This window comes from Rhinolophus sinicus, chromosome 13, assembly GCF_057876585.1.
Source record: "Rhinolophus sinicus isolate RSI-liver-muscle chromosome 13, RSI-T2T, whole genome shotgun sequence".
NCBI lineage: Eukaryota > Metazoa > Chordata > Mammalia > Chiroptera > Rhinolophidae > Rhinolophus > Rhinolophus sinicus.
The window spans coordinates 3,716,562-3,740,210 of NC_142513.1; the positions used below are offsets into that span (position 1 = coordinate 3,716,562).

Sequence of the window (23,649 nt, forward strand, 5' to 3'; positions counted from 1 at the left end):
AGTCACCTTCAGGGAGCACTAGAGACAGCCAGGGGCAGGTCAAATATTCTACTGCAAAGGGACGCACTCGTGAAACCTAAGCAAGGCGCCCAATGCACAGGTGAGGCTGGCGAGAGCTGAACACAGAACTGTGAGTGTCAGTCATGGCCTGCGGGGACTTCCAGAAGCTCAGGGGGCTAGGGGAACACTCGCCAACCCCCCAACAACTCTCCTTCCGCATTGAGCAGCAATTGGGAAAGAAGGTGCTGCCACCTCCCAGCTGGGCTCCTTTCCTTCTGGGCTCCCAAATCAGCGAGCGAGAGTGAGGACGTCAAGCGGCCACTGGGACCCTGCGAAGCTCCCAAACCCTCTCGTGCCTCCTGTTCCACAGGGCCCCCGGCTCACGTCAACATTTTGTATTTCGGCCGGCCCGGTGGCTCAGGCGGTTGGAGCTCTGGTCTCCTAATTCCAAAGGCTGCTGGTTCGATTCCCACATGGGCCAGTGGGCTCTCAACCACAAGGTTGCCAGTTCAATTCCTCGACTCCCGCAAGGGACGGTGGGCTCCGCCCCCTGTAACTAAGATTGAACACGGCACCTTGAGCTGAGCTGCCGCTGAGCTCCCGATGGCTCGGTTGGTTGGAGCGCGTCCTCTCAACCACAAGTTTGCCGGTTCGACTCCCACAAGGGATGGTGGGCTGCACCCCCTACAACTAGAAAACAGCAACTGGACCTGGAGCTGAGCTGCGCCCTCCACAACTAATCCTGAAAGGACAACAACTTGACTTGGGAAAAAGGCCTGGAAGTACACACTGTTCCCCAATAAAGTCCTGTTCCCCTTCCCCAATAAAAATCTTAAAAAAAAAAAAAAAGTTTGTATTTCTCAGCTACGATCATTTCATGTCAAATTCAATTTGCTATACCCTATTAGCTGGAACTTTATGAGAACATGACAGAATAAATGTTGTTAATCGTTTGTTCTTTCAGCTCCACACATGCAAATTGTGACAAAAATTATGTACTTTTTCCATGACAGGCTATAAAAGAGCTTCCCCATTAACTTAATTTATTTCACTTGAATACCAGAGACACTGATGATAAAACTCTCTTAAATGAACCATCCATCCTACTTTTAAAATGTATCTGCTGATACTACATTAAAAAGAAGCCTGTAACCAGGAGACGGCCTGGAGCCCCGGTCACCACTCACCAACTTAACGCTTAGTGATACAAAGGCCGCTGTATTGGATCGCAAAGTGGGATCCTGTTAAGAAATGGCCTTTGGGGTCATAAAACACTGGATCAGTAAGACCAGACTTTCTTCAAAAGAGAAGAAATGCAGAATATATGCTACCTCTCTCTCCTCTCTCTCTCTCTCTCTCTCTCTCACATACACACACACACACACACACACACACACACACACGCAAAATGACGACTTGATTAAATGCAGCATAAAAGCTTCCGATGAGAACCCAAGCAAGTCACAGATCATTTTCATCTGCATCATAATGGTAACAGAGCTAATGAATAAAAGTCTAACAAGCACCACAGCACACGCTTTATTACTTTTTTTAATCTCAGAATCTTATCTTTCCAACGTCTCTCTCCTCATTTTCCATGACCACGACCTCAGCTCAGGCCTCTACTGACATCTAGATTCTCAAACGAGATCTTTCCACTTTCTTCCCCAACCCAGTTACCCTGCATAGGCCCTAGGACCCCTACACATTTAATATCCCCCTAAACACCTACTCACCAGCATGAGGTTCTTCAGATCAAAAACCTCCTCCCAAACGATGCGCTTCCCAGTTCCACTCTTCACAGCCTGGCTCTCCTCAGACGTCCTGGTGTGACCCCACAGCAGGCCCCCTGGCTTGTCCTACAGTGTGACACTTGCCGGCTACACCGCCACACCCAGGGGGTGTTCTCTTGTCATTACCGAAGTCTCCTCTTACCAAGGTGACCCCCCCTGGCATGTCCCTTTGGGTCCCCCTGCCCTACTCTCATCTCAATACACCACACCTCTCAAGCTTTAACCCAGTACTCTGACTCTGTAAGGAGGGGGCTTCAAGCGTCAGCGTGCATCAGAATCAGGTGGCAGGACGACACCCACAGAGTCTGGGCTGGGGTTAAGAACATGGATTTCTAACACGTCCCCAGCAGAAGCTGATGCAGAGACCGCACCTGGAGACTGCAGCTCCCACTGGGACGCTGTTTCACACCCTCATTCTTATTGCGGGACCTATTCTACCAGGGGCTGTTGCTTGATACTAAGACGCCTAAGCGCCTTCCTACATGGTGCGTCCTCTACCCAACAGACCGAGGCCAGGCCTTCAGGTTCTACTAGCTCTCATTCTGGGCACTAATCTGCAGGTTTTCATTGATTGATGGATGTGCACCTTCTTCTTTCTCTTCCAACAGCCAAAAGCGCTCCTGCATTACGCTCCCTCTAGAAAGCTCCTCGGGGTTCGGGGGAGCAGAGAGAGAGGAAACCCTCTTGAATCCTAAACCGCCAGGCCCTCTCCTCTCCTACTTCCCAGAGCCACTCACTGTCCTCCCCATGGCTTCAGACAGGGTTTCTAACCTAACCTCTCGTCACCGCTGGCCTCATTCTCTCTTTCCCTTCATACAGCCTGTATGTCAAAACACTCTCCTCTACAGAACTGCACTTACGGTGTAATAATGAAACCATGCTCCACTGTTTTACACTAATCAAAGACAACCCAGAGCTCATGATCAGCTTAAGATAACTCGTGTTACCAGAACGAGGTAACGTAATTCTCACCTACAGCAAAGCAGCTCCACATTTTGATTAGACTGTGCGCCCTCATCATGAGTAAATGTATGCTCTCCTTCAGGATTCCAAACTGTTGGCTGCACCGCTTCCCTGGACCTCTGCCTACTCAGCGACCTACAAGTGGGACTGTGTGTGAGCCTGGTAGGTAGGTAGGTAATTCTATCTAGTTACAAATGAGTTCACACTGAGTTGTCTTTGTGTTCTCTACAGGGTTTTCCAGTTCCGTACAGCCCCTCTTAGATAATAAACTCCTCATAGTCTAGTTAATTTGTTTGTACAGAGACTGGTACAAACACACCCCATTGTCGCTGGAAGATGAAGTGCGCCATGTACAGGCACCGGCCAAAGGACAAAGCTCACTCACTCTTTTTCATAAATATCTCTTAAAATCGACATCTTTTCCCGGAACTCCAACATATGTCCTGCCTCCCCTCATACTTCCTCCTGAGATACAACGCAGTCTTTCCTGATCACTCGTGCTGCATGAACACTCATTCTACGCCATCTTAGTAAGACCTCCACGCCAGGTCTCCGGGATCTGGAGAAAGGTCTGCCCTGAGGCTTAAGTAACTCTAGGTCCTCGTGTGATTTCCAATTCTCCCTGCTTGTTCTCTGCGGTGTTCTGCCCAGTCCCGCACTGTGGCCGCCTCTCACAGCCCTTTCCCTTCTTCTGGTCTGTGACTGATTAACAGTGACTCTAAAGTAAGAGTAAACAGGAGAACCAAGACGGGGGCTCAAGCGTGTAAGTGTGAAAAGAACATTACGTGGGACGCCCCACAGTCCTGCTCAGCTTTCCCTCCTGAGTCACACTGTGGACTGGAAGTTACCTTTAGCTGCGTGGAGGGCACTGAATGACTTGATTAGTCCTGTTGAGCTTTGAAAACGTAAAGAATAAATAAATGGTGTCATACTCATAAAAAGTGAAACACACAATTCTTCTTAAATTTAAATATTACAGAAAACTTTTAAGAAATCTTTAAAAGCACCCTTAAGCTGAATTTTTGCTGGTAATTTCCTTTTTTAAAAAAAAAAACAAAAACAGCATCTCATGTGGTGAAAAAGATTAAAGACATCTTTTAAGTATGAATGTGAGTTGTTCTTACCTGAGAGTAATAAACCTGGTTCGTGGAAAACATTTATGAAAAGGTTTCACTTATCAGAGACTTCAGTTCCTAAGCAAATGATCAAACGAAGCTCGTTGCTGTGAAGATGCCCGAACGCCCCACATCGAGCTCTACACACCAGCACCTGCCAGGCACACGAACGCCCAGCTTCCTCCTCCAAGGGCAGTGCACTTACACTCTGGTGCAAGTCTCCTAAAAGCTGCAGCCCAAGGTGGGCTGGCCCAGGGCAAGCAAGCAGCTCCATTCAACTGAGTCAGCAAAATCTTAAAACGATTAATTATCAATTGCAATACTACATTAATTGACCAATTACATTAATTGACCAATGTTTCCATCCACCAAGAGTTGCCTATATTCATTGTCTCTCCTCAGGATTTTACTGGAAGAAATTTATGCTTTAAATGTGATTGAAATAAGTGCTGAAAAGGGCTGTATGTCAGGAATAAATACTGCTCCTTAATTCTTTGAATTTTAATTTAAAATACAGACTCAGACACTAGAAGACTGGTGTGTGTGTGTCTCTAATCCTTTTCCAGTTCCCCGGGTACTTAGTAAAGTTATCTGTACCTATATATTGGTATCTTTAATAACGCTTGCCAATGCCCCCAACACACAGATGTTTTGCATTTCTAATTTGCTTGGTACACAGGCAACCAATGTGCATAATTGAACTGCAAATGGAAGCGTGCTTGCTACTTTAGTGAAATTAGAATTCAGTGAAGGTTATAAAAATATTAAACTTAATATCATATTACAGGAAGCGTAAGTATTTTTGATGGGCCCATAATTTTACCACTTCACCTGCTGTATCCGCTGGCAAACATGGTTTGGAATATTAATGGAAAACTCCCTCATTATTAAACTGCAGTATTGAAAAAAATCCACAACCACTAACAGCTAACCACAAAGACATTTTCAGAAATTATCTACCTTAAAAATATTTTCCCACCAGACAGTTCAGAAAACAGATTTAATTTTGTAAAGCTAGAACAAATGGGGAGACCCCCCACTGCTTCAAACAATTCATTAATTCAAAAAGTTCTATTTTCCTTGCATTTAAAATCTCAGGGGGGAAAAATCCAATCTCCTCTTCTCCAGTCTCCATTTAAGTGTGCCTATTTTGCTGAGGTCCAGACTTGAATGATTCAAAACCATTTCTAGCAGATGTTGTGGATCAGGGAGCAAGGGGCCAGAAGCATGGCACTGTGGGCCCTTTAACGCACACAGAACGCAATGCGCCCGGTGTCCCTCACCTACTGCACTGCCTGACTCACAGCCAGGACCCAGAGGGGACGCCCGTGAGCAGCAGGTAAGATGAGCACCTACGGAAAGGACAAGGACGAGAAAGAACTCAAATCACTGACCGAGTGACCAGATCCCAAAACATCCTTTTGGTAAGTCCCCACATTTTCACTTACTGACACAAGAAGTTTAGTTATGCCAGTTTCCAACTGTTACTTTTACCACCTAAGTTTATAAAATGGAGTTGTTGGGTTTTTTTAGGGACCCGATATGTGGTTTGCCATCTTCTGAAGAAAATAACATGAAAGGTCAGAGTCTGGACTTTCGACAAATCACGTCAGGTCCCTCGAATATAAGGTTAATCTAAAAGCTGAGAAGAGCTTCACAGGGTGTGTCTGAAAGACACGTGACAGCTGGAAAGTCTTGCTCCCACATGTTGTGAGCCTTCAAAACCTCAGTCCCTCTGGCCGGCTCCATGGGTGGGCACCATCCTCCGCACCCCTTCTCTCCCTGCCCACCCTCCCACCCCCCACCCCCGGTCAGAGAATGATTTATAACCTTCCCTAATAGCTGGCACATCCCAAGGGGTTTCCGAAATGGGAGAGAAATCATGTACTCGTCATGTCCTTTTCAGGTGACACTCTGTGTGGTAGGCAGGGCAACGTTAGCAGTATTTTTAGATTCAACGGCCACATTTTTATAGATTATATCTCACAATTTACCAGCTGCTTTTCACTATAAAACAAATGCATGTTATAGAAAGAAGAAAAAGCACAAATTTCTTCTTAAAATTAGAAAAAGTCGATAAATTAATGAACTATATGAAAGCAGTTTCTTTCTAAAAAGGCAATTCAAATACGTATAGTCCACCTTCAACAAAAACCAGCCAGTTTACGTCAAAGCTAGTGGACGAAGAATGCAATCCCTGTCTTGTAACATGTTTTCCGTTGCACCAGCATCAGTAAACACTTTGTGATGTAGAGACAATTCTCTCCATTTTACAAATGAGAAAACCAGAACCTAGAGAGGTTACTGGGTTGGCCACAGACCAGCCAACAAGTGAAACGGCAGGGCTGAGCTTTCTTCCTGTTCAGGTTTCCAGACCCCAAACCTAGCGGTCTTTGAAGACAGCGGATGAGACCCGCTGGCCACGCGCACACCTGGGGAGAAGGCAGGCTGGCCTGCGGACAACCCGCAATGCCAATCTGCTGGTGTCCTCCTCTTCCTGAGCATCTTCTCGCCCAAAGGACCCTGAGAACGCTATGGACTCACCGAGATGTCATGATGCAGCTGCATTTTAAGAGCACCCTTGGACAAGCGCAGTGCTTCTGAGCTGATACGAATGTCTATAAATGTTACCACGGCCCCTCAGCACATAAAACTGCAACAAACGGGTGCCAGCCTCCTTTGCCAACCGGGGAGGCAGTGCTGGAAAGGCAATGATATGTGGCTTCACCGGGGTACACCTCAAGCACTGAGATAAACACACGCCAACGGAAAACAAAGCAGCCCTTTTTGATGTGCAAACATGATCTCTCATCTAGGAGGACGGTCTGAAGACACAGGGACATTTCACTCTCTGATTGCTCTCCCCCCAAGTACACGCCCCGTTGAGAGCCCTGGTACTTCATGCTCTGCCTCTGTCTGTACGTGGGCCAGCCCAACACTGCCAACGCAGGCTGGAGGGAAGACACCTGGCTCCAAGGCCAGCGCCGCCCTGATCACCAGGGGACACGGAAGACCACGCCCACACTCCGTGCCTTACCTTCTTACCTGGGAAAGGAGGCCACAGCCACAACACGTGGTCTCCCTTAAGTGGTAATCATCAATCAAAACAAATGCCCAGGGATAGTTTTTACTTTAGAAAATATTTCTATGATAGACAGGGATGAATCTTTCTAAAAGAGGTAGACACAGACAGACAGACAGACAGACACACACACACACACATCTAATATCAGAACAGAAAGCACATCTACACTGTACAACTGCCTGTTGAATCTATTTTAGTCAGAAAACCATGCAGCTGCTCCCACATTTACTGTGAAAATTGGTAATTCTCATTTACTGACAACCTTGCTCAAATTTGATATGGACAAGGAAATCGAGAGGGAAAAAATCAATCAAAGAGAATAAAAGGTTTCAGCTGCCCTTGATTTCAATGGAAAAAGGGAAACCCATGTGTTTTTAAACCCTGTGCACCCAAGGGATACAGAAACACCGGGCCCCTTCCGTTCTCCAGGCTGCTGCAGTTCAGAGTCTGGCTGCAGAGCCAGGAAGAAGAAGCCACAGCTTGGCTCTGTCACTTGCTAGCTTTGGGAGCCTACGGCCACTGGTCTCCTCCTAACGATACACTCCTCACCGGGCACACCACAGAAATTACATAAGCTAACACGTGTGCAGGCCCAGCACCCAGGAGACCCCCAGTAAACGTTGGTTCCTACCCTCCTGACTTCTCCTGGATAATAAGCCAATTCAAGAATCCAGACTGGGTCTTACAGCCTCAGAGACAAGTGCACAGAGGGCTAGCAGGTGTAGGCGCGCCATAATGAGAGAGACCAGTGGATGTAGGGAATAAGAGTTTGCAGAAATGATCAGATAATGAAACACCTTATATCTTTCCAAAGAAGTGAATCATTTTCTTTTAGGTATCAAGTGAATAGCCAAATGTATAGCAATCAAAATCTGTGATGGAAAAAGCCAGCCAGGTACTCATTTCAAATGAGTAGTAGCTTCTAATGATGCAGAACCCTCTGTGACACTCTCCTGATACTTACAGGATAAACACCCACGCCCCCAGAGCTCCTCCACAAACACAAAGGCATTCTTGAATCCAGAAGTTGTAATGAGCTACAAGTTTGTTCCATTTCTAAAATACTTTTAAACTCACACCCACCACTTACACCACCTTAATTCTGAAATCCCATTCTCAATTTGGGTACTTTACCAGCATCTTTGCAAAAGTTGGACTCTGGAAAATATATGCAGTCTCAGACAGAAGGGGGAAAACCCATCAGACAGGCAAAAACTTACACCCTTGAATATATTCCAATTTCCTCAGCCCTCATCTCCCTTAGCTTTTCACAATCAGTAAAGTCAGTTACCAATCACTGGAAATGACATGAGCTTAATGTCAGAAATCATTAGCTTAAATAAGAAAATAACTCCATTTAGCTTTCTCCCACAAAGTAAAATTAAGTTTGTTTAGCCCTTTTTTATTTATTGCCAAAGGGCAGATTTAACTTCAAGGGAGTGAAAACCAGACTCATTCTCAAGTACAGTCTGAAGTTACCACTTTCATTTTGCTCTAAACACTGATGCACAAAGGCTGTAAGCGTGAAAGCAAAGAGGTATTACTTCTAGAAAACCAGCAGGTGCGTGGGCCCACTGAGCGTGGAGGGCTGGGGGGAGGTCTACAGCTTCTCTGGCTACCCTGCAAGCACAGGCTTTAGGACAACCCCCCCCCCCCCCCCCCGGCTCGGGGCCTTCCTGCCCTGCTCCCAGCCCCCGAGCCCCAGCTCTCAGCCCCCGAGCCCCAGCTCTCAGCCCCCGAGCCCCAGCTCTCAGCCCCCCTTCTCAGCACTTACCGGAGACATTGATGGCAGCCCCTGCATCGATGACCCCGCTGTTGGGCCTCACGCAGTACCTACGCGGTGCCGTGGTCTTCACTTTAAAGCACACGTTGCGGTCTGTCGGGTTGCCAAGCTTCAGGTTGGTGGTGACAACGTCCGTGAAGGGACCTGTGGGAGGACGGAGACTGATTGGGGATCTCGTGAGGCAAGTAGAGAAGGCTGACTTGTGGTCTGGGGGTCGGGAGGGAGATGGAATATGCTTCAAGGAAGATTCAAGATCCACCACTATCTCACTATCATGAATAAAAGAGAGAAGAGCTGAGGTTAATGCACTAACAGCAACAGTAAAATTCCCCATGTTCTCACCATGCCACCAGGCACCTAGGAAGTGTTCTAACACCAGTATCTCATGGAAACCTCACAATTTTGTGATTAGCGCTGTTTCACAGGTGAGAAAACTGAGCTCAGGCAGACACGTTACTTGTCTGAGTTTTCATACTAGTTAGTGGTAGTTAGGCTCTGTAACCGACAGCCTGAATCGAAGGCCAGTTCTTAACCCCCGCTAAATGCTGATTTCACAGTAACAAGACTCAATCTAACGGGGGGACGTGAAGGACGAGACATGGGCCCAACACGATTATCAACGGCAGAGTGTGCCGACAGTGGCACATGTAAGAAATAAGAAAGACTGAGGTCTTCGTGGCCCAGAAACACAGAAAAGTGCTGCTGCCAGAGAAGTCGGTCTCATCCTAGGTTCCCGCAAGTTCATAGCCCTGCTGGGTAGCCCACACCTGAAACGTCACACTCAGCTTTAACTACCCAGGCTGCTGGGAAGACGGAAACAAAGCTCGGTGCCCTGAGGGTATAGTTTATTATTGTTATTTATTCATTTTCTATTTTATTAGATTTTTTAATTAAAAAAGTAAAGCATGCCTCTTAAAATAAGCCAACAATAAAAGATGTATAAAGAGGAAGTTAATAAGCTTTCCCTTGTCCCCTGCGGTAACAATATGGGACAGCTTTCCACATCATCTATGCTTATACAAACAGTTCGTACATAACATGTACAGGGAGGGGGCGTCACAAAAATGGGACCATACTATTCACATTACTGGAAACTTGTTTTTCCATTACCAATCTACCAAGGACACCTGACTACTGGGTTTATTAAGGAGTCAGGTGGGAGGGTTGAACTAGCAAGATCTCTTAGATCTTTTTCAAATTTACATCTTTGCACCATGTAAATCACTATCTTTGTGTTTCCTCCAAGCAAGCTCCTGACTCCTATCTTTACTTTTACAAGGAAGCAGGACACAGGGTGGGGAGGTGTACATGTCTGTGCACGCATGTTCACATACTAAGAAACACATAATGTTGCTTCATCCGTTCCCCAAGACCCAACCAACAAAGACATTCTACTCTATGACTTGAAAACTTTTCCACGAGACTCCAAGCTCCTAAGGACAGGGAGGACACCTTCCAGCTTCTGTATCTCCAGCACTATGCCTGGCATCTAGAAAAGGTCTCAGAGGGGAGCAGGGAAAGACGGAGAGGGAGAGAGACTGACTGATTCATTCACTAAGGAGGAAACTACCTCATAGATTACCACCAGCGAAAGGAAAATCTCAGGCTGCTTTCTGTCCTCTAGAGGTGCTCTGGGTATGAACAATCCATCTGATATGGGTTTAACTTAAACATAAATTAAGAAATCAATAATGGTGGAAAGGAAAAAAGGAAAAGAAAGTCAACTCCAAAATCAAATAAACTACAGCCAGTTCTACTACAAAGCTTATTTTGAAACTGTAAATTTGTTCCCATGTGATTGATGTGCATATTAGGGGGACAATCTGAGCACAAAACGAATTTCACATTTGCTTATGCGTGATTTTGTCTGCAAGAAATGCTAGGTGAACACAGAAAACTGCATCCTGCTGAAGCGTGCCGCACAGAAATACACAAAACACACACCTACAACACACCTCAACCACCTACAGCTACCTCAGTCCGCCTTGCGGGTTAGGAGCCATGCTCATCTCGCCTGCTCTTACAACTTTCCCGTGGATTTCACGTAACCCTCCTTCCTTCCCTTCAGGGTAACTCACAAACTGCAACTCTCCCGGACGCCCACTTTAGAGGCAAACGTCAGGTCTTTTCCAAGCTAAAGTGCTACATTTAGCTGCAGTATTTATGTCTGTCCTACCTATTTAATGTGTGTAAAACTGCTACTGTTTTATTAGTTGCCTATCTTTGTGTGTGTGTGTCCAACAAAGCTTTTGAGTGCTGTGCACCTAACTTCGTTTCCCTTCGTAAGTCCTGTGGTTTTTATTGTGCTGTTTTGTGTAGGATGGTGCTTTTTAGGAATGCACATGTCGCATTAACACAAAACCGACTATACTCCCAGATCATCGAGGGTTTGGGGGTGACTTACATGAAAGCTGTTCATGACACCTTCGGGAATGAAAAGCCAAAGGTCATTCTCCACCTGCCTCCCTTTCCAGTAAGTGCTGCCTTTGGCGCTCTGGGGGTCAGGCTGGCAGCTGCAGCCGGCCGCGGGACACGCGGTCCTTGGCAGTGCATGCCACCTACTGACTCCAGCACAAACAGGCCCGTCTCTATCCTCTAAAGCATCTCCTCACTGAGAACTACACACTTATGCCAGAGGGCAGGGGCGCTGTGGCCCAAGAGGATTTTCTGCTCCAGGGAAGGGAAGCCAGATGCTGACAAGGCTCCATCCCTGTATCAAGTGTGTGGCATTAGGGAGAAACAGGACACTTGGAGCTGAGGCCGGGTTTGGGGGAGGATGGAGGCAGCAGCTCTCTGCGCCGCTCCCTTTCCACGCTCCAGTGCAGCAGTCTGATGCATAACGAAGATGGGGAAAGTCTGATCTCCCATGAAGTCTCTGCTTGCTTAGGGTGGAGATCACTCCGGCCATGGTCAAAGAACCACCAAACACAACTCTAGTCTGGGGCAAACACACACACGCACATGCACACTCGGCGCACACGTCACGGGCACAGGCCCCACGTGCATCCACTCGCCGGCCCTCACAGAAACATCACCAATCACAACTCCACAGAAGCATACACGGTGTGAGCAAACACTACGGTGAATGTTTAAATAAAGAAATGTATTACAGTAAATGACATTGCCATTAACCCCCCTCAGAATGCTCCCCCTCGCTTTGAACACACTTATCCCATCATTCTTGCCACTTTCTGAAGCAGTTCTGGAAGTCCTCTTTCGCGAGTGTCTTTAGTTGGGAGACAGAGAGAGAGCGAGAGAGAGCAAGAGAGAGAGCGAGAGAGCGAGCGAGAGAGAGCGAGAGCGAGAGAGAGAGAGAGAGAGAGATTGATTTTTCTAAGGTGGCTTGAAGTATACTACTAATAGCAGAAAATAGGAATGCTGGCAAGATCACTGTGATGAAATTAAAAGTACTTACTTTACTTGTTTTCAACTCAATTTCTAGTGTCTTGTCCCCCCCACCCTGCCTCATGTAGTTGGGGGACCCTAAATTTTTAAAGTTCAGCTAAGTCCTCATTTAACATGTGAATAGGTCCTGCGTCTTGAAGCAAAACGACAAATAAAGAAACCAATTTTGCCACAGGCTAACTGATACAAACAAGTTCAGTTCCTATGTCATCTCATCAACATTACAGCAAAACTACTTGAACAAAAAAGGCATTATTTGAGGATCTGTTGTATTTGTTTATCCCTTGCACTAACCTTTTCTTCTCGGTATTCTACAAAAAAATAAACCAAATTTAACGGTAAACACTAAGTTGTTTTTGGAAATTCCCCTAGTTAATCTATTACACAGCAATCTAAATGTTGTTTCAACCTGTATGAATCATGTAACAGGTAGTCTAAATTACTAAAAGACAATATTTGTAGTAATAAGCAGGATAAAATAAATATCCCACATTTCTCAACACTCAATCCTGGACTTTTGAGTAGTAAGGATTTCTTGGGCTTACATAGGTTTTAATTTATAAAAATCTGGAGGGAAATATACTGAACATATATGCTAATAAATGATGTCAGTGGTAAAATAGCAAAGTCTCATAAGTAGAAATCAAGACATTTTGTACAAACAGGCCTTCTCTCCCTACCCCCAGCAATTTACTCTAAGAATTTTATTGAAAATAAATTCTATTCGATTTGAGTAATTATAGGAAATAAACCATGTTAGTGTTCTCCTTTTCCCCTCTATTAATGAATTAGAATACACAAAAAAACCTCAATAAAAATGATGTAAGGGCTTATGAGCATCATTCAGATTTTTACTAGTCACTTTCATTTCATAAAACTGCCATTTCCATTAAAACATTATGTAAAAAATGGGATTTTACTATACCAACATGCATATTTATCACCAATGAATTTAAACATTGCTTATAAAGTACAGAGTCCATTTTACAAGTGAAATCTCTTTCAAAAGTGAGACTTTTTTTTCTTTTAAGAGATGGAAAAAACAATTTGGTTACACACTCTTCATTAATCATTTTTCTTTCTCATCTTCTGTTCCTTATTTCAAGATAAAGTTTATACAAAACTAGGAACAAAGCATCTAAAATGTAAACGGGGAGGTCAAAAAAATTAAGCAACATGATTTTGGAAGAAATTAGGAATACTCTTTAAATTTGTAATTTTCCGCCTTTTTAACAATTTGAATACTGTTCGTTATGCCCTTTATCATGTACACTCCCCTGGGAAAATTCTTGTGAGTTTGACAGATGCTCATGAAGAGCATTAACTAACTTGAATATGAATTCCTTGACATGCTCTAAAGGTATTTAGATAAAGCTACCTAAGCACAGTATAAACTACAGCAGGTCCTCGAATGACATTGTTTCCTTATAACTTTGATGAGATGCCCTGAGAACTTAACTCTTGTTTGTATCAATCAGCCTACGGTAAAACTGGTTTCGTCACACATCTTTTCCCTTCAAGTCCCAGGACCTATCGACTTACAGTATTTCCTACACCCAGCTTTGGCTTATTGTTATTTTAAAGTGTGTATTTTAAGACCATTAGAAGATCTAGAATTGACCTCAGAAAGCAAATAATACAATGCCAGCAGAAATATGATTAGCATTAAAAGTGAAAGGAGGAATGGTTGATTTTTCAGTCTTTCATACAAAAATGGAGCCTTAGAATTACAAAGTGCTGGTTTAAAGGTCATGGAAAGAAGGTCGAAATCTAGGAAAGTTCTCAACAGTAAGAGTTCAGGTTCCAGGTATTGAAAATGTCATCAAAAACGGCTGGATAAGCTTATCAATCAGGAAACATGTATGAGAGCTTGTGGAAAAAGTATTACATCAAATCTTTAAACATTTTACAGATCTATGCATGGTTTAAGTACTTCTCTGTAATCATTCAGAGACCTACGCAGGAAAAAACGAAGTTCAAAGTTCTTGAGTTAAGATGCCAACGGCGAAGACTACACGTGAACTCAAAACCCAGTTTCAGCCTTCCTTACCTGTGCGGCCTCAAGCATATCACTATCACCCCACCTGTAAATAGCAGGACAGAATTTTTTAAGGGGTAAATATGTCCTTTTATTTTCAATAATTCAATTCAACTAGAAAATAAAGACATATATATATATATAACACAAAACCATAAAACTTCTAGCAGATAACATAGAAGAAAATCTAGATAACCTTGGGTTTGGCGATGACTTTTCAGACACACCACCATGAAAGAAATAATTGATAAGCTGGACTTCATTAAAATTAAAAACATCTGCTCTGCAATGGATAATGTCAAGAGAAAGAAGAAAGCCACAGACTGGGAGAAGTATTTCCAAAGACACAGTTGGAAAAAAAACGTGTTTGATAAAGGACTGTCATCTAAAATATACAAAGAACTCTTAAAACTCAACAATAAGAAAACAAACCTCCCGATTAAAAAATGGGCAAAAGATCTGAACGAACACCTCACCAAAGATACAGAGATGGAAAATACAATAAACCATATAGATGGAAAAAACAGACAAATGAAAGATGTTTGTTCAATACAAGTTCTGACAACTAAGTTACAACTAAGAACTTGTTGCAACAATGTTGCTAACCTTTTTTGATATCAGAGGGATTATTCATTATGAATTTGTACCAACTGGATTGTTAACCAAGGTTACATTTGGAAGTGCTAAAAAGATTGCGTGAAAAAGTTCGACAACCTGAACTTTTCACCAACAATTCATGGCTCTGGCATCATGACAATGCACCAGCTCATACAACACTGTCTGTGAGGGAGTTTTTAGCCAGTAAACAAATAACTGTATTGGAACACCCTCCCTACTCACCTGATCTGGCCCCCAATGACTTCTGTCTTTACCGGAAGATAAAGGAAATATTGAAAGGAAGACATTTGGATGACATTCAGGACATTAAGAGTAATATGATGACAGTTCTGATGGCCATTCTAGAAAAAGAGTTCCAAAGTGGCTTTGAAGGGTGGACTAGGTGCTGGCGTCAGTGCATAACTTCCCAAGGGGAGTACTTGGAAGGTGACCATAATGATATTCAGCAGTGAGGTATGTAGCACTTTTTCTAGGATGAGTTCGCGAACTTAATTGTCACAGCTCTGTATGTCATTAGGAAATTGCAAATTAGAACAATGAAACAATGAGTTACCAATACATGCTTTTTAAAACAGCCAAAATCTAAAGCACTGAACATTAAATGCTGACAAGACCGTGGAGCAACAGGAGCTCTCATTCATTGCTGTTAGGAATGCAAAATGGTATGGACACTTAGGAAAACAGTTTGTCTGTTTCTTAAAAAAATAAACATTCTCTTACCATACAATCCCGAAACTGCACTCCGTGGTATTTACCCAGAGGACCCGAAAACTCAGGTCCACACAGAACCTGCACATACATGTTTACAGCAGCTTTAATTATACTGCCAAAACTTGGAAGCAAATGAAATGTCCTTCAGTAGGTGAGTGGTTAAACTGTGATCCATCCAGACAATGGAGTAACATTCAGTACTGAAATGAGTTATCATGCCATCAAAATTCAGACATGGAGGAATCTTAAATGCATATTACTAAGTAAAGAAGCCAATCTGAAAAGGCTGTATCCTGCATTATCCCAATTATGCAACATTCTGGAAAAGGCAAAGATCAGTGGTTGTCAGGGGCTGGGGGGGGCGAGGGAGGGATACAAAGATGGGCAGTGAAACTACTCTGCGTGACACTCTAATGGTGGGTGCGTGTCATTCATTATACATTTGTCAAAACCCATAAAATGTACAGCATGGAGATCAAACCGTCAAGTAGACGAGGAATTTGGGGTTAGCATGATGTGTGGGTGTAGGGTCATCAATTGTAACGACTGCATCGGTCTGGTGCTGACTATGGACCACTGTGGACCATGGAGGGGGCGGTGCACATGTGGGGCCAGAGGTATATGGGAGCTCTTTGTCCTTTCTGCTCAATCTCCCTGTGAACCTAAAACTGCCCTAAAAATGAAGCTTTTTGTTTGTTTGTTTTTTAAAAGGAATAAAAAGAGTAGCTGGCCTTTATATTAACTCACCTTTGGTAGCACCCCACAACATTTCTGATATTAACTATTATTGAGATTTTTAAATATATATATATTTTATATGTACATAAATGAATAAATAAAAAATATATAAAATGAATAAATATGCCTTGTTTTGCAAAGAGACTGCTTTTCCTCCCTTTTCTGGAGTTCATGAAATTCTGGTGTTAGAAATACATATCCTTTCTTTGTAATATGTCTCCTGATCTAACTACAATACTTTGAAACTCAAACTATATGTGTTACCGAATAAGTTATATACCAGTTTGATATATAATCTATCAGGTCTCAGCTTTCCAGATATAAACTTAAAGTTATTAGCTCCACAACAGTTTTTTTTTTTCTTCACTCTGCATAAAAAAGAGCTGTATTTTATACTCTTGCAAACACAATTTAGGTACAATATCTTTCCTTTCTTCCACCCTTCCAAAAAACAAGTTACCATATTTCACTTCAACTCTGAAAAGATTACCTTCTGGGAAGGTAATAATCTGTCTCCAAAAGCCTAGGACTGATGATGGATTTTGTTAAGACAATAAAATTATGTTCAGGTTTCAATACAATAGACTCTGTGCATGGGAAAAGTATATTAAAATGGGGGAAATGGACAGTATAAAGTAAAATCTGTTGGGTATCTTACAGATGTCTTTAAAATTTATCCTTTGGTAGGCTGTTTTCATTAAAAGTATCCTACTGCTTCCTGCCCTCCATCTGCAATGCACCAAGCCTCACATTACTTATTTCTTCTCGTTTATGTAAGTCTTCCCTTCCAGAATGAAAACTCCATGAACACAGAGGCTTTTCTGTCCCTCTGATTCACTGCTGCTGATCAGCGCCCAGAACACTTCCAAACATCGAGCAGGGCTCAGGAATCTGCGGGATGGATGCCTGGGCGGCTGAATGAATGAACGGCCACTGTCATACCAGCCAGGCTCTGGGTGAATGACCATGAGACTCCTGTGCTCCCTCCTCAGCAGTACCACCCTGTTCATCTTCAGCACAGGATTTACCACCAACTGATATTTCATTTGTCCCTTTCCTGACTGTTGCCCATCGAGAGTAAACCTCCACTGGAGAGGAGACTGTTCCCGTCCCATTTGTTCATAGCTGGATGCCCTGAGCCTAGAACGGTGCAACACATGAAACAAAAGGACTCAATCAAGTGTGTGCAGCATGAATGAACACCCAACTTCCCGAGAAGCAACTCAATCCAGACTCGGCACGTGTCCTAGAGACAGATGCCACCTGCATCTAAAGTCATGATAAATCTGTGCTGCTCATATACAGGTTGAAGGTATTAAAACCGTTCACTTGTGTCAGTAATGCTTTTATCATCATTATCGTTTGATAATTTTGTTTAAAGTTGCTCCCTCTAAAAAAATGAAAAGAAATATATATCATAGTAACATATTCAAAGACAGTGAACTCTTAAATAACCATGAATTCCAGGGTAAGGACACTGGGAGAAGTTTTTAAAAAATCTATTTTCTTGATGGAATTGTTAGCTCACACATTAAATCGATGCTTGAGAAACAAAATAAAGCTTTGTAACCAATGTGTTTTTAATGGCAGACATTGGATTCCAATATTTCAGCAGAAAGCCTAATTGTGTGGCTCTTATTTTGAAATAATCACACCTAAAGATCCCTACACATAGACACATAACTTTCCTGAAGAAATCTTAGAAGTCGACGTGTTCTAAATTAATAAAGTAACCTCCCTGATATCATCAGGAAACACCAGCAGCTGAGAAGCATCACACCCATTATTACAGCAAGAGAAATCAACGCCAAGAACACTCATTAATGATGCCATCAAAGGCACACGAGAAGCCAGCTTGATTGAAACAGACTATACCAACCTTCCAGGCTGCTTATTCAAATCACTAGTTTCCTAGCTCCTCTGGAGCAGAAAGAGATGAAACTCAGTCAGCCACCAACTCCATGGGTGGGAAAACTAGACCGCAAGGCATTCTATTGTAGTGCAAGAACCCAACAGACAAAAGCACTACGGAAGGCCTAAGATCAAACTCAGGAAAACTACCTGAAAAAGACATAAAACGAGACGGCAAAACAGCCAAGAACAGCCAAGGAAACTGAAAGATACTTGTAGCTTATGTTAACAGATAAGCAATTATTATTCGGAATGAATCAAGAGCTCTTCATAATAAATGTGCTAAATTCTTATGAAGGAATAATATACAACAATTAAAAATAATGAAGTAGAGCCGTATTTCACCAAGAGGTGGGTCTCAAAAACATGTTAAGTGACACACACGCCATGACACTGCATCAAGAAATACAGAAAAAAATGGAACTAGTTCAGCCTAAATTCCTCTGGAGAGTCAAGAAGAGAGAGAAGCATGAATGAGCGGATATGGAGGGCAGACACCTTTAAATTTTTAGTGAAGTTTATTTATTAAAGAAAGATTTAAAACAAGGATAACAAATTATTAACATTTAGTTATTCTGTATATGCGTGTTTATTATCTGTTTTTCTGTATTTAAATTTTGTTTCACATAAGGAAAGTTACCTGTAGTTTATGTAAGATCCAGACAATGTTCTTTTGAGAGAATTTTCTTCCTGCCCAGAATGCCTTGTACATATAAACATCGTGGAATCCTGAATTATGGAGTTGTTGAAAACCAATATACCTACCTTGAGTACAGAGTAGCGATGGTCTCATTAATTCAAGACAAAGACCTAAACCTAAAATTTTGACAAAATCTATTACAAGAACTTTGAAGACTAGAAGCCTTTACCAACCTAGAGACAAATACTATGTATGATTACTTTTCTTTAACGCAACACATTTTTTTTCTAAATAGAAAAATGGTTAAAGATGTTATATAAGAGCTGTAGCCAGTAACAAGACAGATTATAGTCCACAGTTGAAGATTATTTTAATGTAACAGCACACCTGACTGGTATGAATTTTATGTATCAATTCTAAAAGGACCTTAGACTATTTAATAAACTGAATTTTTTCAATGCACAATCTTTATCCCACTAACAAATATCTAGTCATTTTTCTCTATTTAGAAGACCAAAATGTGCGATAAAAGTGATCATGAAGATAAACAAAAAAGACAAGCAATATTCTGCTCCAAATAATTCTATCAAAAGAGGAGAGTGGCAAAACATGACTCATTTTTTTCACACAAAGCAGGAGTCAAGACAGACATTATGCCCAAGTGAGGGATATGGGTGATAAGAGAGCAACGGGTCCCAATTTCTCAAGGTTGTAGCTGTGGTTTTAATTTGACTGAGTTATGAAGAATAGTCCCGTCAAGCACATCAAGTCTGTATCAGTAAAAACTTCCTGAAGATGTTCTGTCCTCAGTGGAGATGACAGACAGCATGCAAAAGCCTCCGCACCAAAACCAACACATCCCAATTCACAGCAGACACACAGAGTGAAGCAAAACACATTTTGCATTCTGCACCTCTATGGTGCAACTTGAATTTTCAATTTGTGAACAATGAGAAACAGCAGAGTGTAGTTTATCAGTTAGTATGTAATCTGTTCTGGTTTCCTTCTCAATAGACGACCAAAGTGGCTACACCGTTGAAAAGAGATTATTAACCAGGTCAGCAGCTTCTTAAAAAATTAAACAAAAGGCCAAGGGAAAAGACTGTGAGACTTGGATGAAAAATATCTTCTATTTTCCCTATTCTCTGCCTTCCGAAATCATACTCATTCTTTACAGTTTTGCTCAAGTACCTTCTCTTTGAAAAGGCTTACCTAATCTCTCCATCAGAACAAACGATTCCTTCCTCGACTGTGTTCTAGCAGTAAGCTGATTGCCAAATTTGTATCTGCAGCCTGACCCTGTCCCAATCTCCACTTGCTGGTGTACTAAGCGGCTCAAGCTTATATCTTGTCCAAAGGGCACTGGAGCGCCACCGCCCTCCCCAAGCCCACTGCTTCCCATTCCCATCTCAGGAAAAGAAACCACCCTTCATTCATCAGAGGCTTGAGCCAAAAGCAGTTACCTTGGTTTCCTCTCCCACCCCACACTAACCCCTCAGCAAGTTCTGCCAGTTCCACCGTCAAAACAGATCTGGAATCTGAGCACTTCTTCCCACATTCTCTCCACCGCCACCACCCCGGTGCATGCCAGAGTCTCCTACTCTCGGCCTGGACTGTCGGAGTCGCCTTCCGGCTTCCACGCACACCAGCACCCACAGGCTGCCCACACCAGCCACGGTCTTGCTCAGAGTCCTCCCTGGCCTCCCGTGTCACAACCAAGTCCAACGCTCGCCTCTGGCCTGCCTGGCAGGGACAGTTCTCCTTCCTCCCTGAGCCACCCCATCAGGCCACTGCAGGTCCCCCGTGGGGCCTTGCACTTGCCTTTCCCTCTGCCTGCAATGCTGTTCCCCCAATGTGGACGTGGCTCACACACTCATTTTATAGGGGTCTCAGTTCACATAGCACCTTCTCAGGGACACGCCTTTCCCAATCACCCACTTGAAAACACAAGCCACTCCCAAACCCCTTTATCCAGCATCCTCCACCCCACTAGGACCTACCAATTACCCAGCACGTATTATATGTATTTTTTAGTTAGTGCCCATTTTCCCCACTAAAGAGCTCCAGAAAGCAAAGGTTTTGTCAGCCTTTTCCATTCCGGTCTCTCAAGTATCCAGAACAATACTTAGCACATAGTAGGCATCAGTAAGTAAGGATGAATGAATGTTCCCAGTACTGTGCTAGGCCCTCAAGCTAAAGAGATGACACTGCTGCTCCCGCGCAGAACCCCAGGGAGAGCGTAGATAGCCGTGGAGGGCCATTCCGGGACCCACCCACAGCTAAGGAATAAGGATCTCTGGGATCGAGACTCCGGAATATTTTGTAAGAAAATTACCAATCGATAGTGACCTTAGTTAACACTTAACAGTGCCAGTCCTACTGTAAACACTTTACATTTAACTTATTTGAGTCTCCTAACATACCCCATGGGGAAGAATGTGAGGCACAGCGGCTCAATACTTTACCCCAGGTCAGGTGACCTTTAGGTGGCAGGCCCGGGATTCACATCCGAGCAGGCTGGGCCGCGTTCACGCCCTGAACTGCCAGGCGGACACTACCTACTGCCTCGACTGCGGTACGAAGTTAATCTCTGAGGTTTTATGCCGACGCAGGAGGTGCAGAAGGTGCAGAGCTGAACACTGAGGGCAGGCACATGCATTCCCTCTGAGCTACAGGAAAGCCCCAGGGTGGTGTGAGCCAAGCGCTGAGGGCCTTCACGGGTGATGCCACACGGGGAGAGCAAATGGAGCTGAGTATTGGGGGTCGGGGGGCGGGGAATCATGTCTGCTTGTGCTTCATAAAAGCTGATAGCTTAAGTAAAATAAACTGTAAAAACTGACTAGTATACAAGTCTGGCAATGAGCTGTGCATGAGGAAATGGGAGGAAGAGTATTGGAAATGACCCTAGGGACGGCATGAGGAAGGAAACGGCTTCCCTTTTCTGACCACGGGAGCTACAAAGTACTCACTGCCTCCACCAGCACTCAGTATAAACCCGAGATAAAACCATGTGTACTCACGGTGTGTGGGTAAGTGTGTGTGTGTCTGTTTGTTATTCTAAACAGCTTGTAAATATTATAGTTATTTAAAATAGAAAATACAAGCTGAGATTGTTTTAAAAAAATAGTATGGCTCAATTTTCAAAGGCTTTGATGCTGGCATAAGAATTTTGACAAATAACCTACGTGTAAGATCTAGGAAGCCAATGAATATTTTAAAGTAAATGACATAATCAAATTTCAATTTTAGAAAAATACCTCTGAAAATTGTATACAGGATAGTTTGAAGGGTGAGGGAAGTAGGGAGAAAAGTAAGAGACAGAAAGTTGGGACACAGGGTAATAATCCTGAGGATTATTTAGGGAGAGAGCCTATTATCAGGTGTAACAGTGGGGATGCAAAGAGGCCAGAGGGAACAGGAGCTGCTGCTGATTAAACAGACCGACTAGATACGAGGCGTGGAAGAAGGGGGAGTAAAAGCTGACTTTAGGATTTCTGGCTTATCTAACTGGGTGCAAGGGCCAGTCCCAAGATACGGAAACCATTCAACAGGAAGGAGAAACTAAATCCTGACTGCAGTATGACCCACGCTGAGTCTGAGGTAGTTTGGTGACGACCAGGTAGGCAGGGGTGTCCAGTAAACCGTCAGCCTAGAGATCAAGAGATCCGCGTGGGGACACAGATTTGGAAGCTTTCTGTGTAGGAGAGAGAACGGAAGGCATTATCAGTGCGATAACATCCAGAGAAAGTTATAAGGAGCAGACTGAGGACAGAAGCCTGGGAAATGACAACATCCAGTAAAAGGGATGATAAAGAGAGCAGTTCACCAGAAAAGTCAAGACAAATGTTGCAGAGAGAAATCTGGTGAACTGAGAAGGGTTTCAGTGGAAGGACAAAGTCTCAGAATTGATAGGGGAGTGAAGATGCAAATCAGTAATGGAGATTCATTGCGACTACAAATTTACTTGCGATGGGAGACTGGGCGTTCACTTAAGTGGCGGGGGGAAATCTGGGGGAATGATTTCTTTTCTTTTCAGGAAGGGAAAACTTAAGCATGTTTATGGGCACCGGGAAGGACTGAAGTGGAAGAGAAATGTGAGACACCAGGAACAGAGAGGCTGGCTAATGGCGCCAGATTCCTTAAGGATGGAAAGAACGGGTGAAGAACGGGGTGAGAAGGTGGTTCTGAGTCGGAAATAGGAGTGAGGAGGGGTAGGAACATGTTTGCAGAAGAGAAAAGTGCCCAGCGCTCGGCAGAAACGTCTTTAAACAGTCCTGAGTGAAATGCAGGCCTCATTGACAGGCAGCACCATTCCTTACCAATAAAAAAGCTCTCCCCTTCTTTCTCCGTGTGCTCACACCCAGACAACCTTACCCCCCGAAGAACCTGCCACGTGCCATGCACTGTGCTTGGCACTGAGACCCGGGGAGAAGAGACACAATTCAGAAAAGGCAAAGGTCTTGCTGATTAATGGCGCAGGAAGTGCAGTAACCAAATACTCATTGTGCTGAGTGCGGGGGCACAGGGGAGGCAGTGTGAGCGGAGGGTCGGGAAGTGACCTTCAAGAAGGGAAGCTGTGCTGAGCCTTGCCGGGCAGTGGGAGGGGGCAGCTGCACAGGAGGAGGAATGAACTCATCCTGCGTGGCGGAAACAACCATGCACCAGCCCCAGGACCAGGCAGACCGAAATGACGGAGCACAAGCGCGAGGACAGGTGATGCTGGAGAGCAAGGGCGACAGGCACAAGCGCTTTTCTAGATCTTGGTAAAGAGTTTAAACTATTCTTTTGGCATCGGGGAGACATTTAATGATTTTAAGCAAGCAAGAGATAAGCTCAGATTTGCATATCT

General features: G+C 43.8%; 1 protein-coding gene across 2 annotated transcripts in view; it reads right to left on the reverse strand.

The window, feature by feature from the left end:
- Positions 1–23,649, reverse strand: part of VAPB (VAMP associated protein B and C) — a 48,643-nt gene that overhangs the window by 13,899 nt on the left and 11,095 nt on the right. For both annotated transcript variants that reach the window (XR_012491415.2, XM_074318129.2), the window contains exon 2: positions 8,731–8,883. Coding sequence is in view for 1 of the 2 variants with exons in the window: in XM_074318129.2 (XP_074174230.2) it covers positions 8,731–8,883 (153 nt within the window). In the remaining variant the exon portion in view is untranslated. The remainder of the gene's footprint in view (positions 1–8,730; positions 8,884–23,649) is intronic.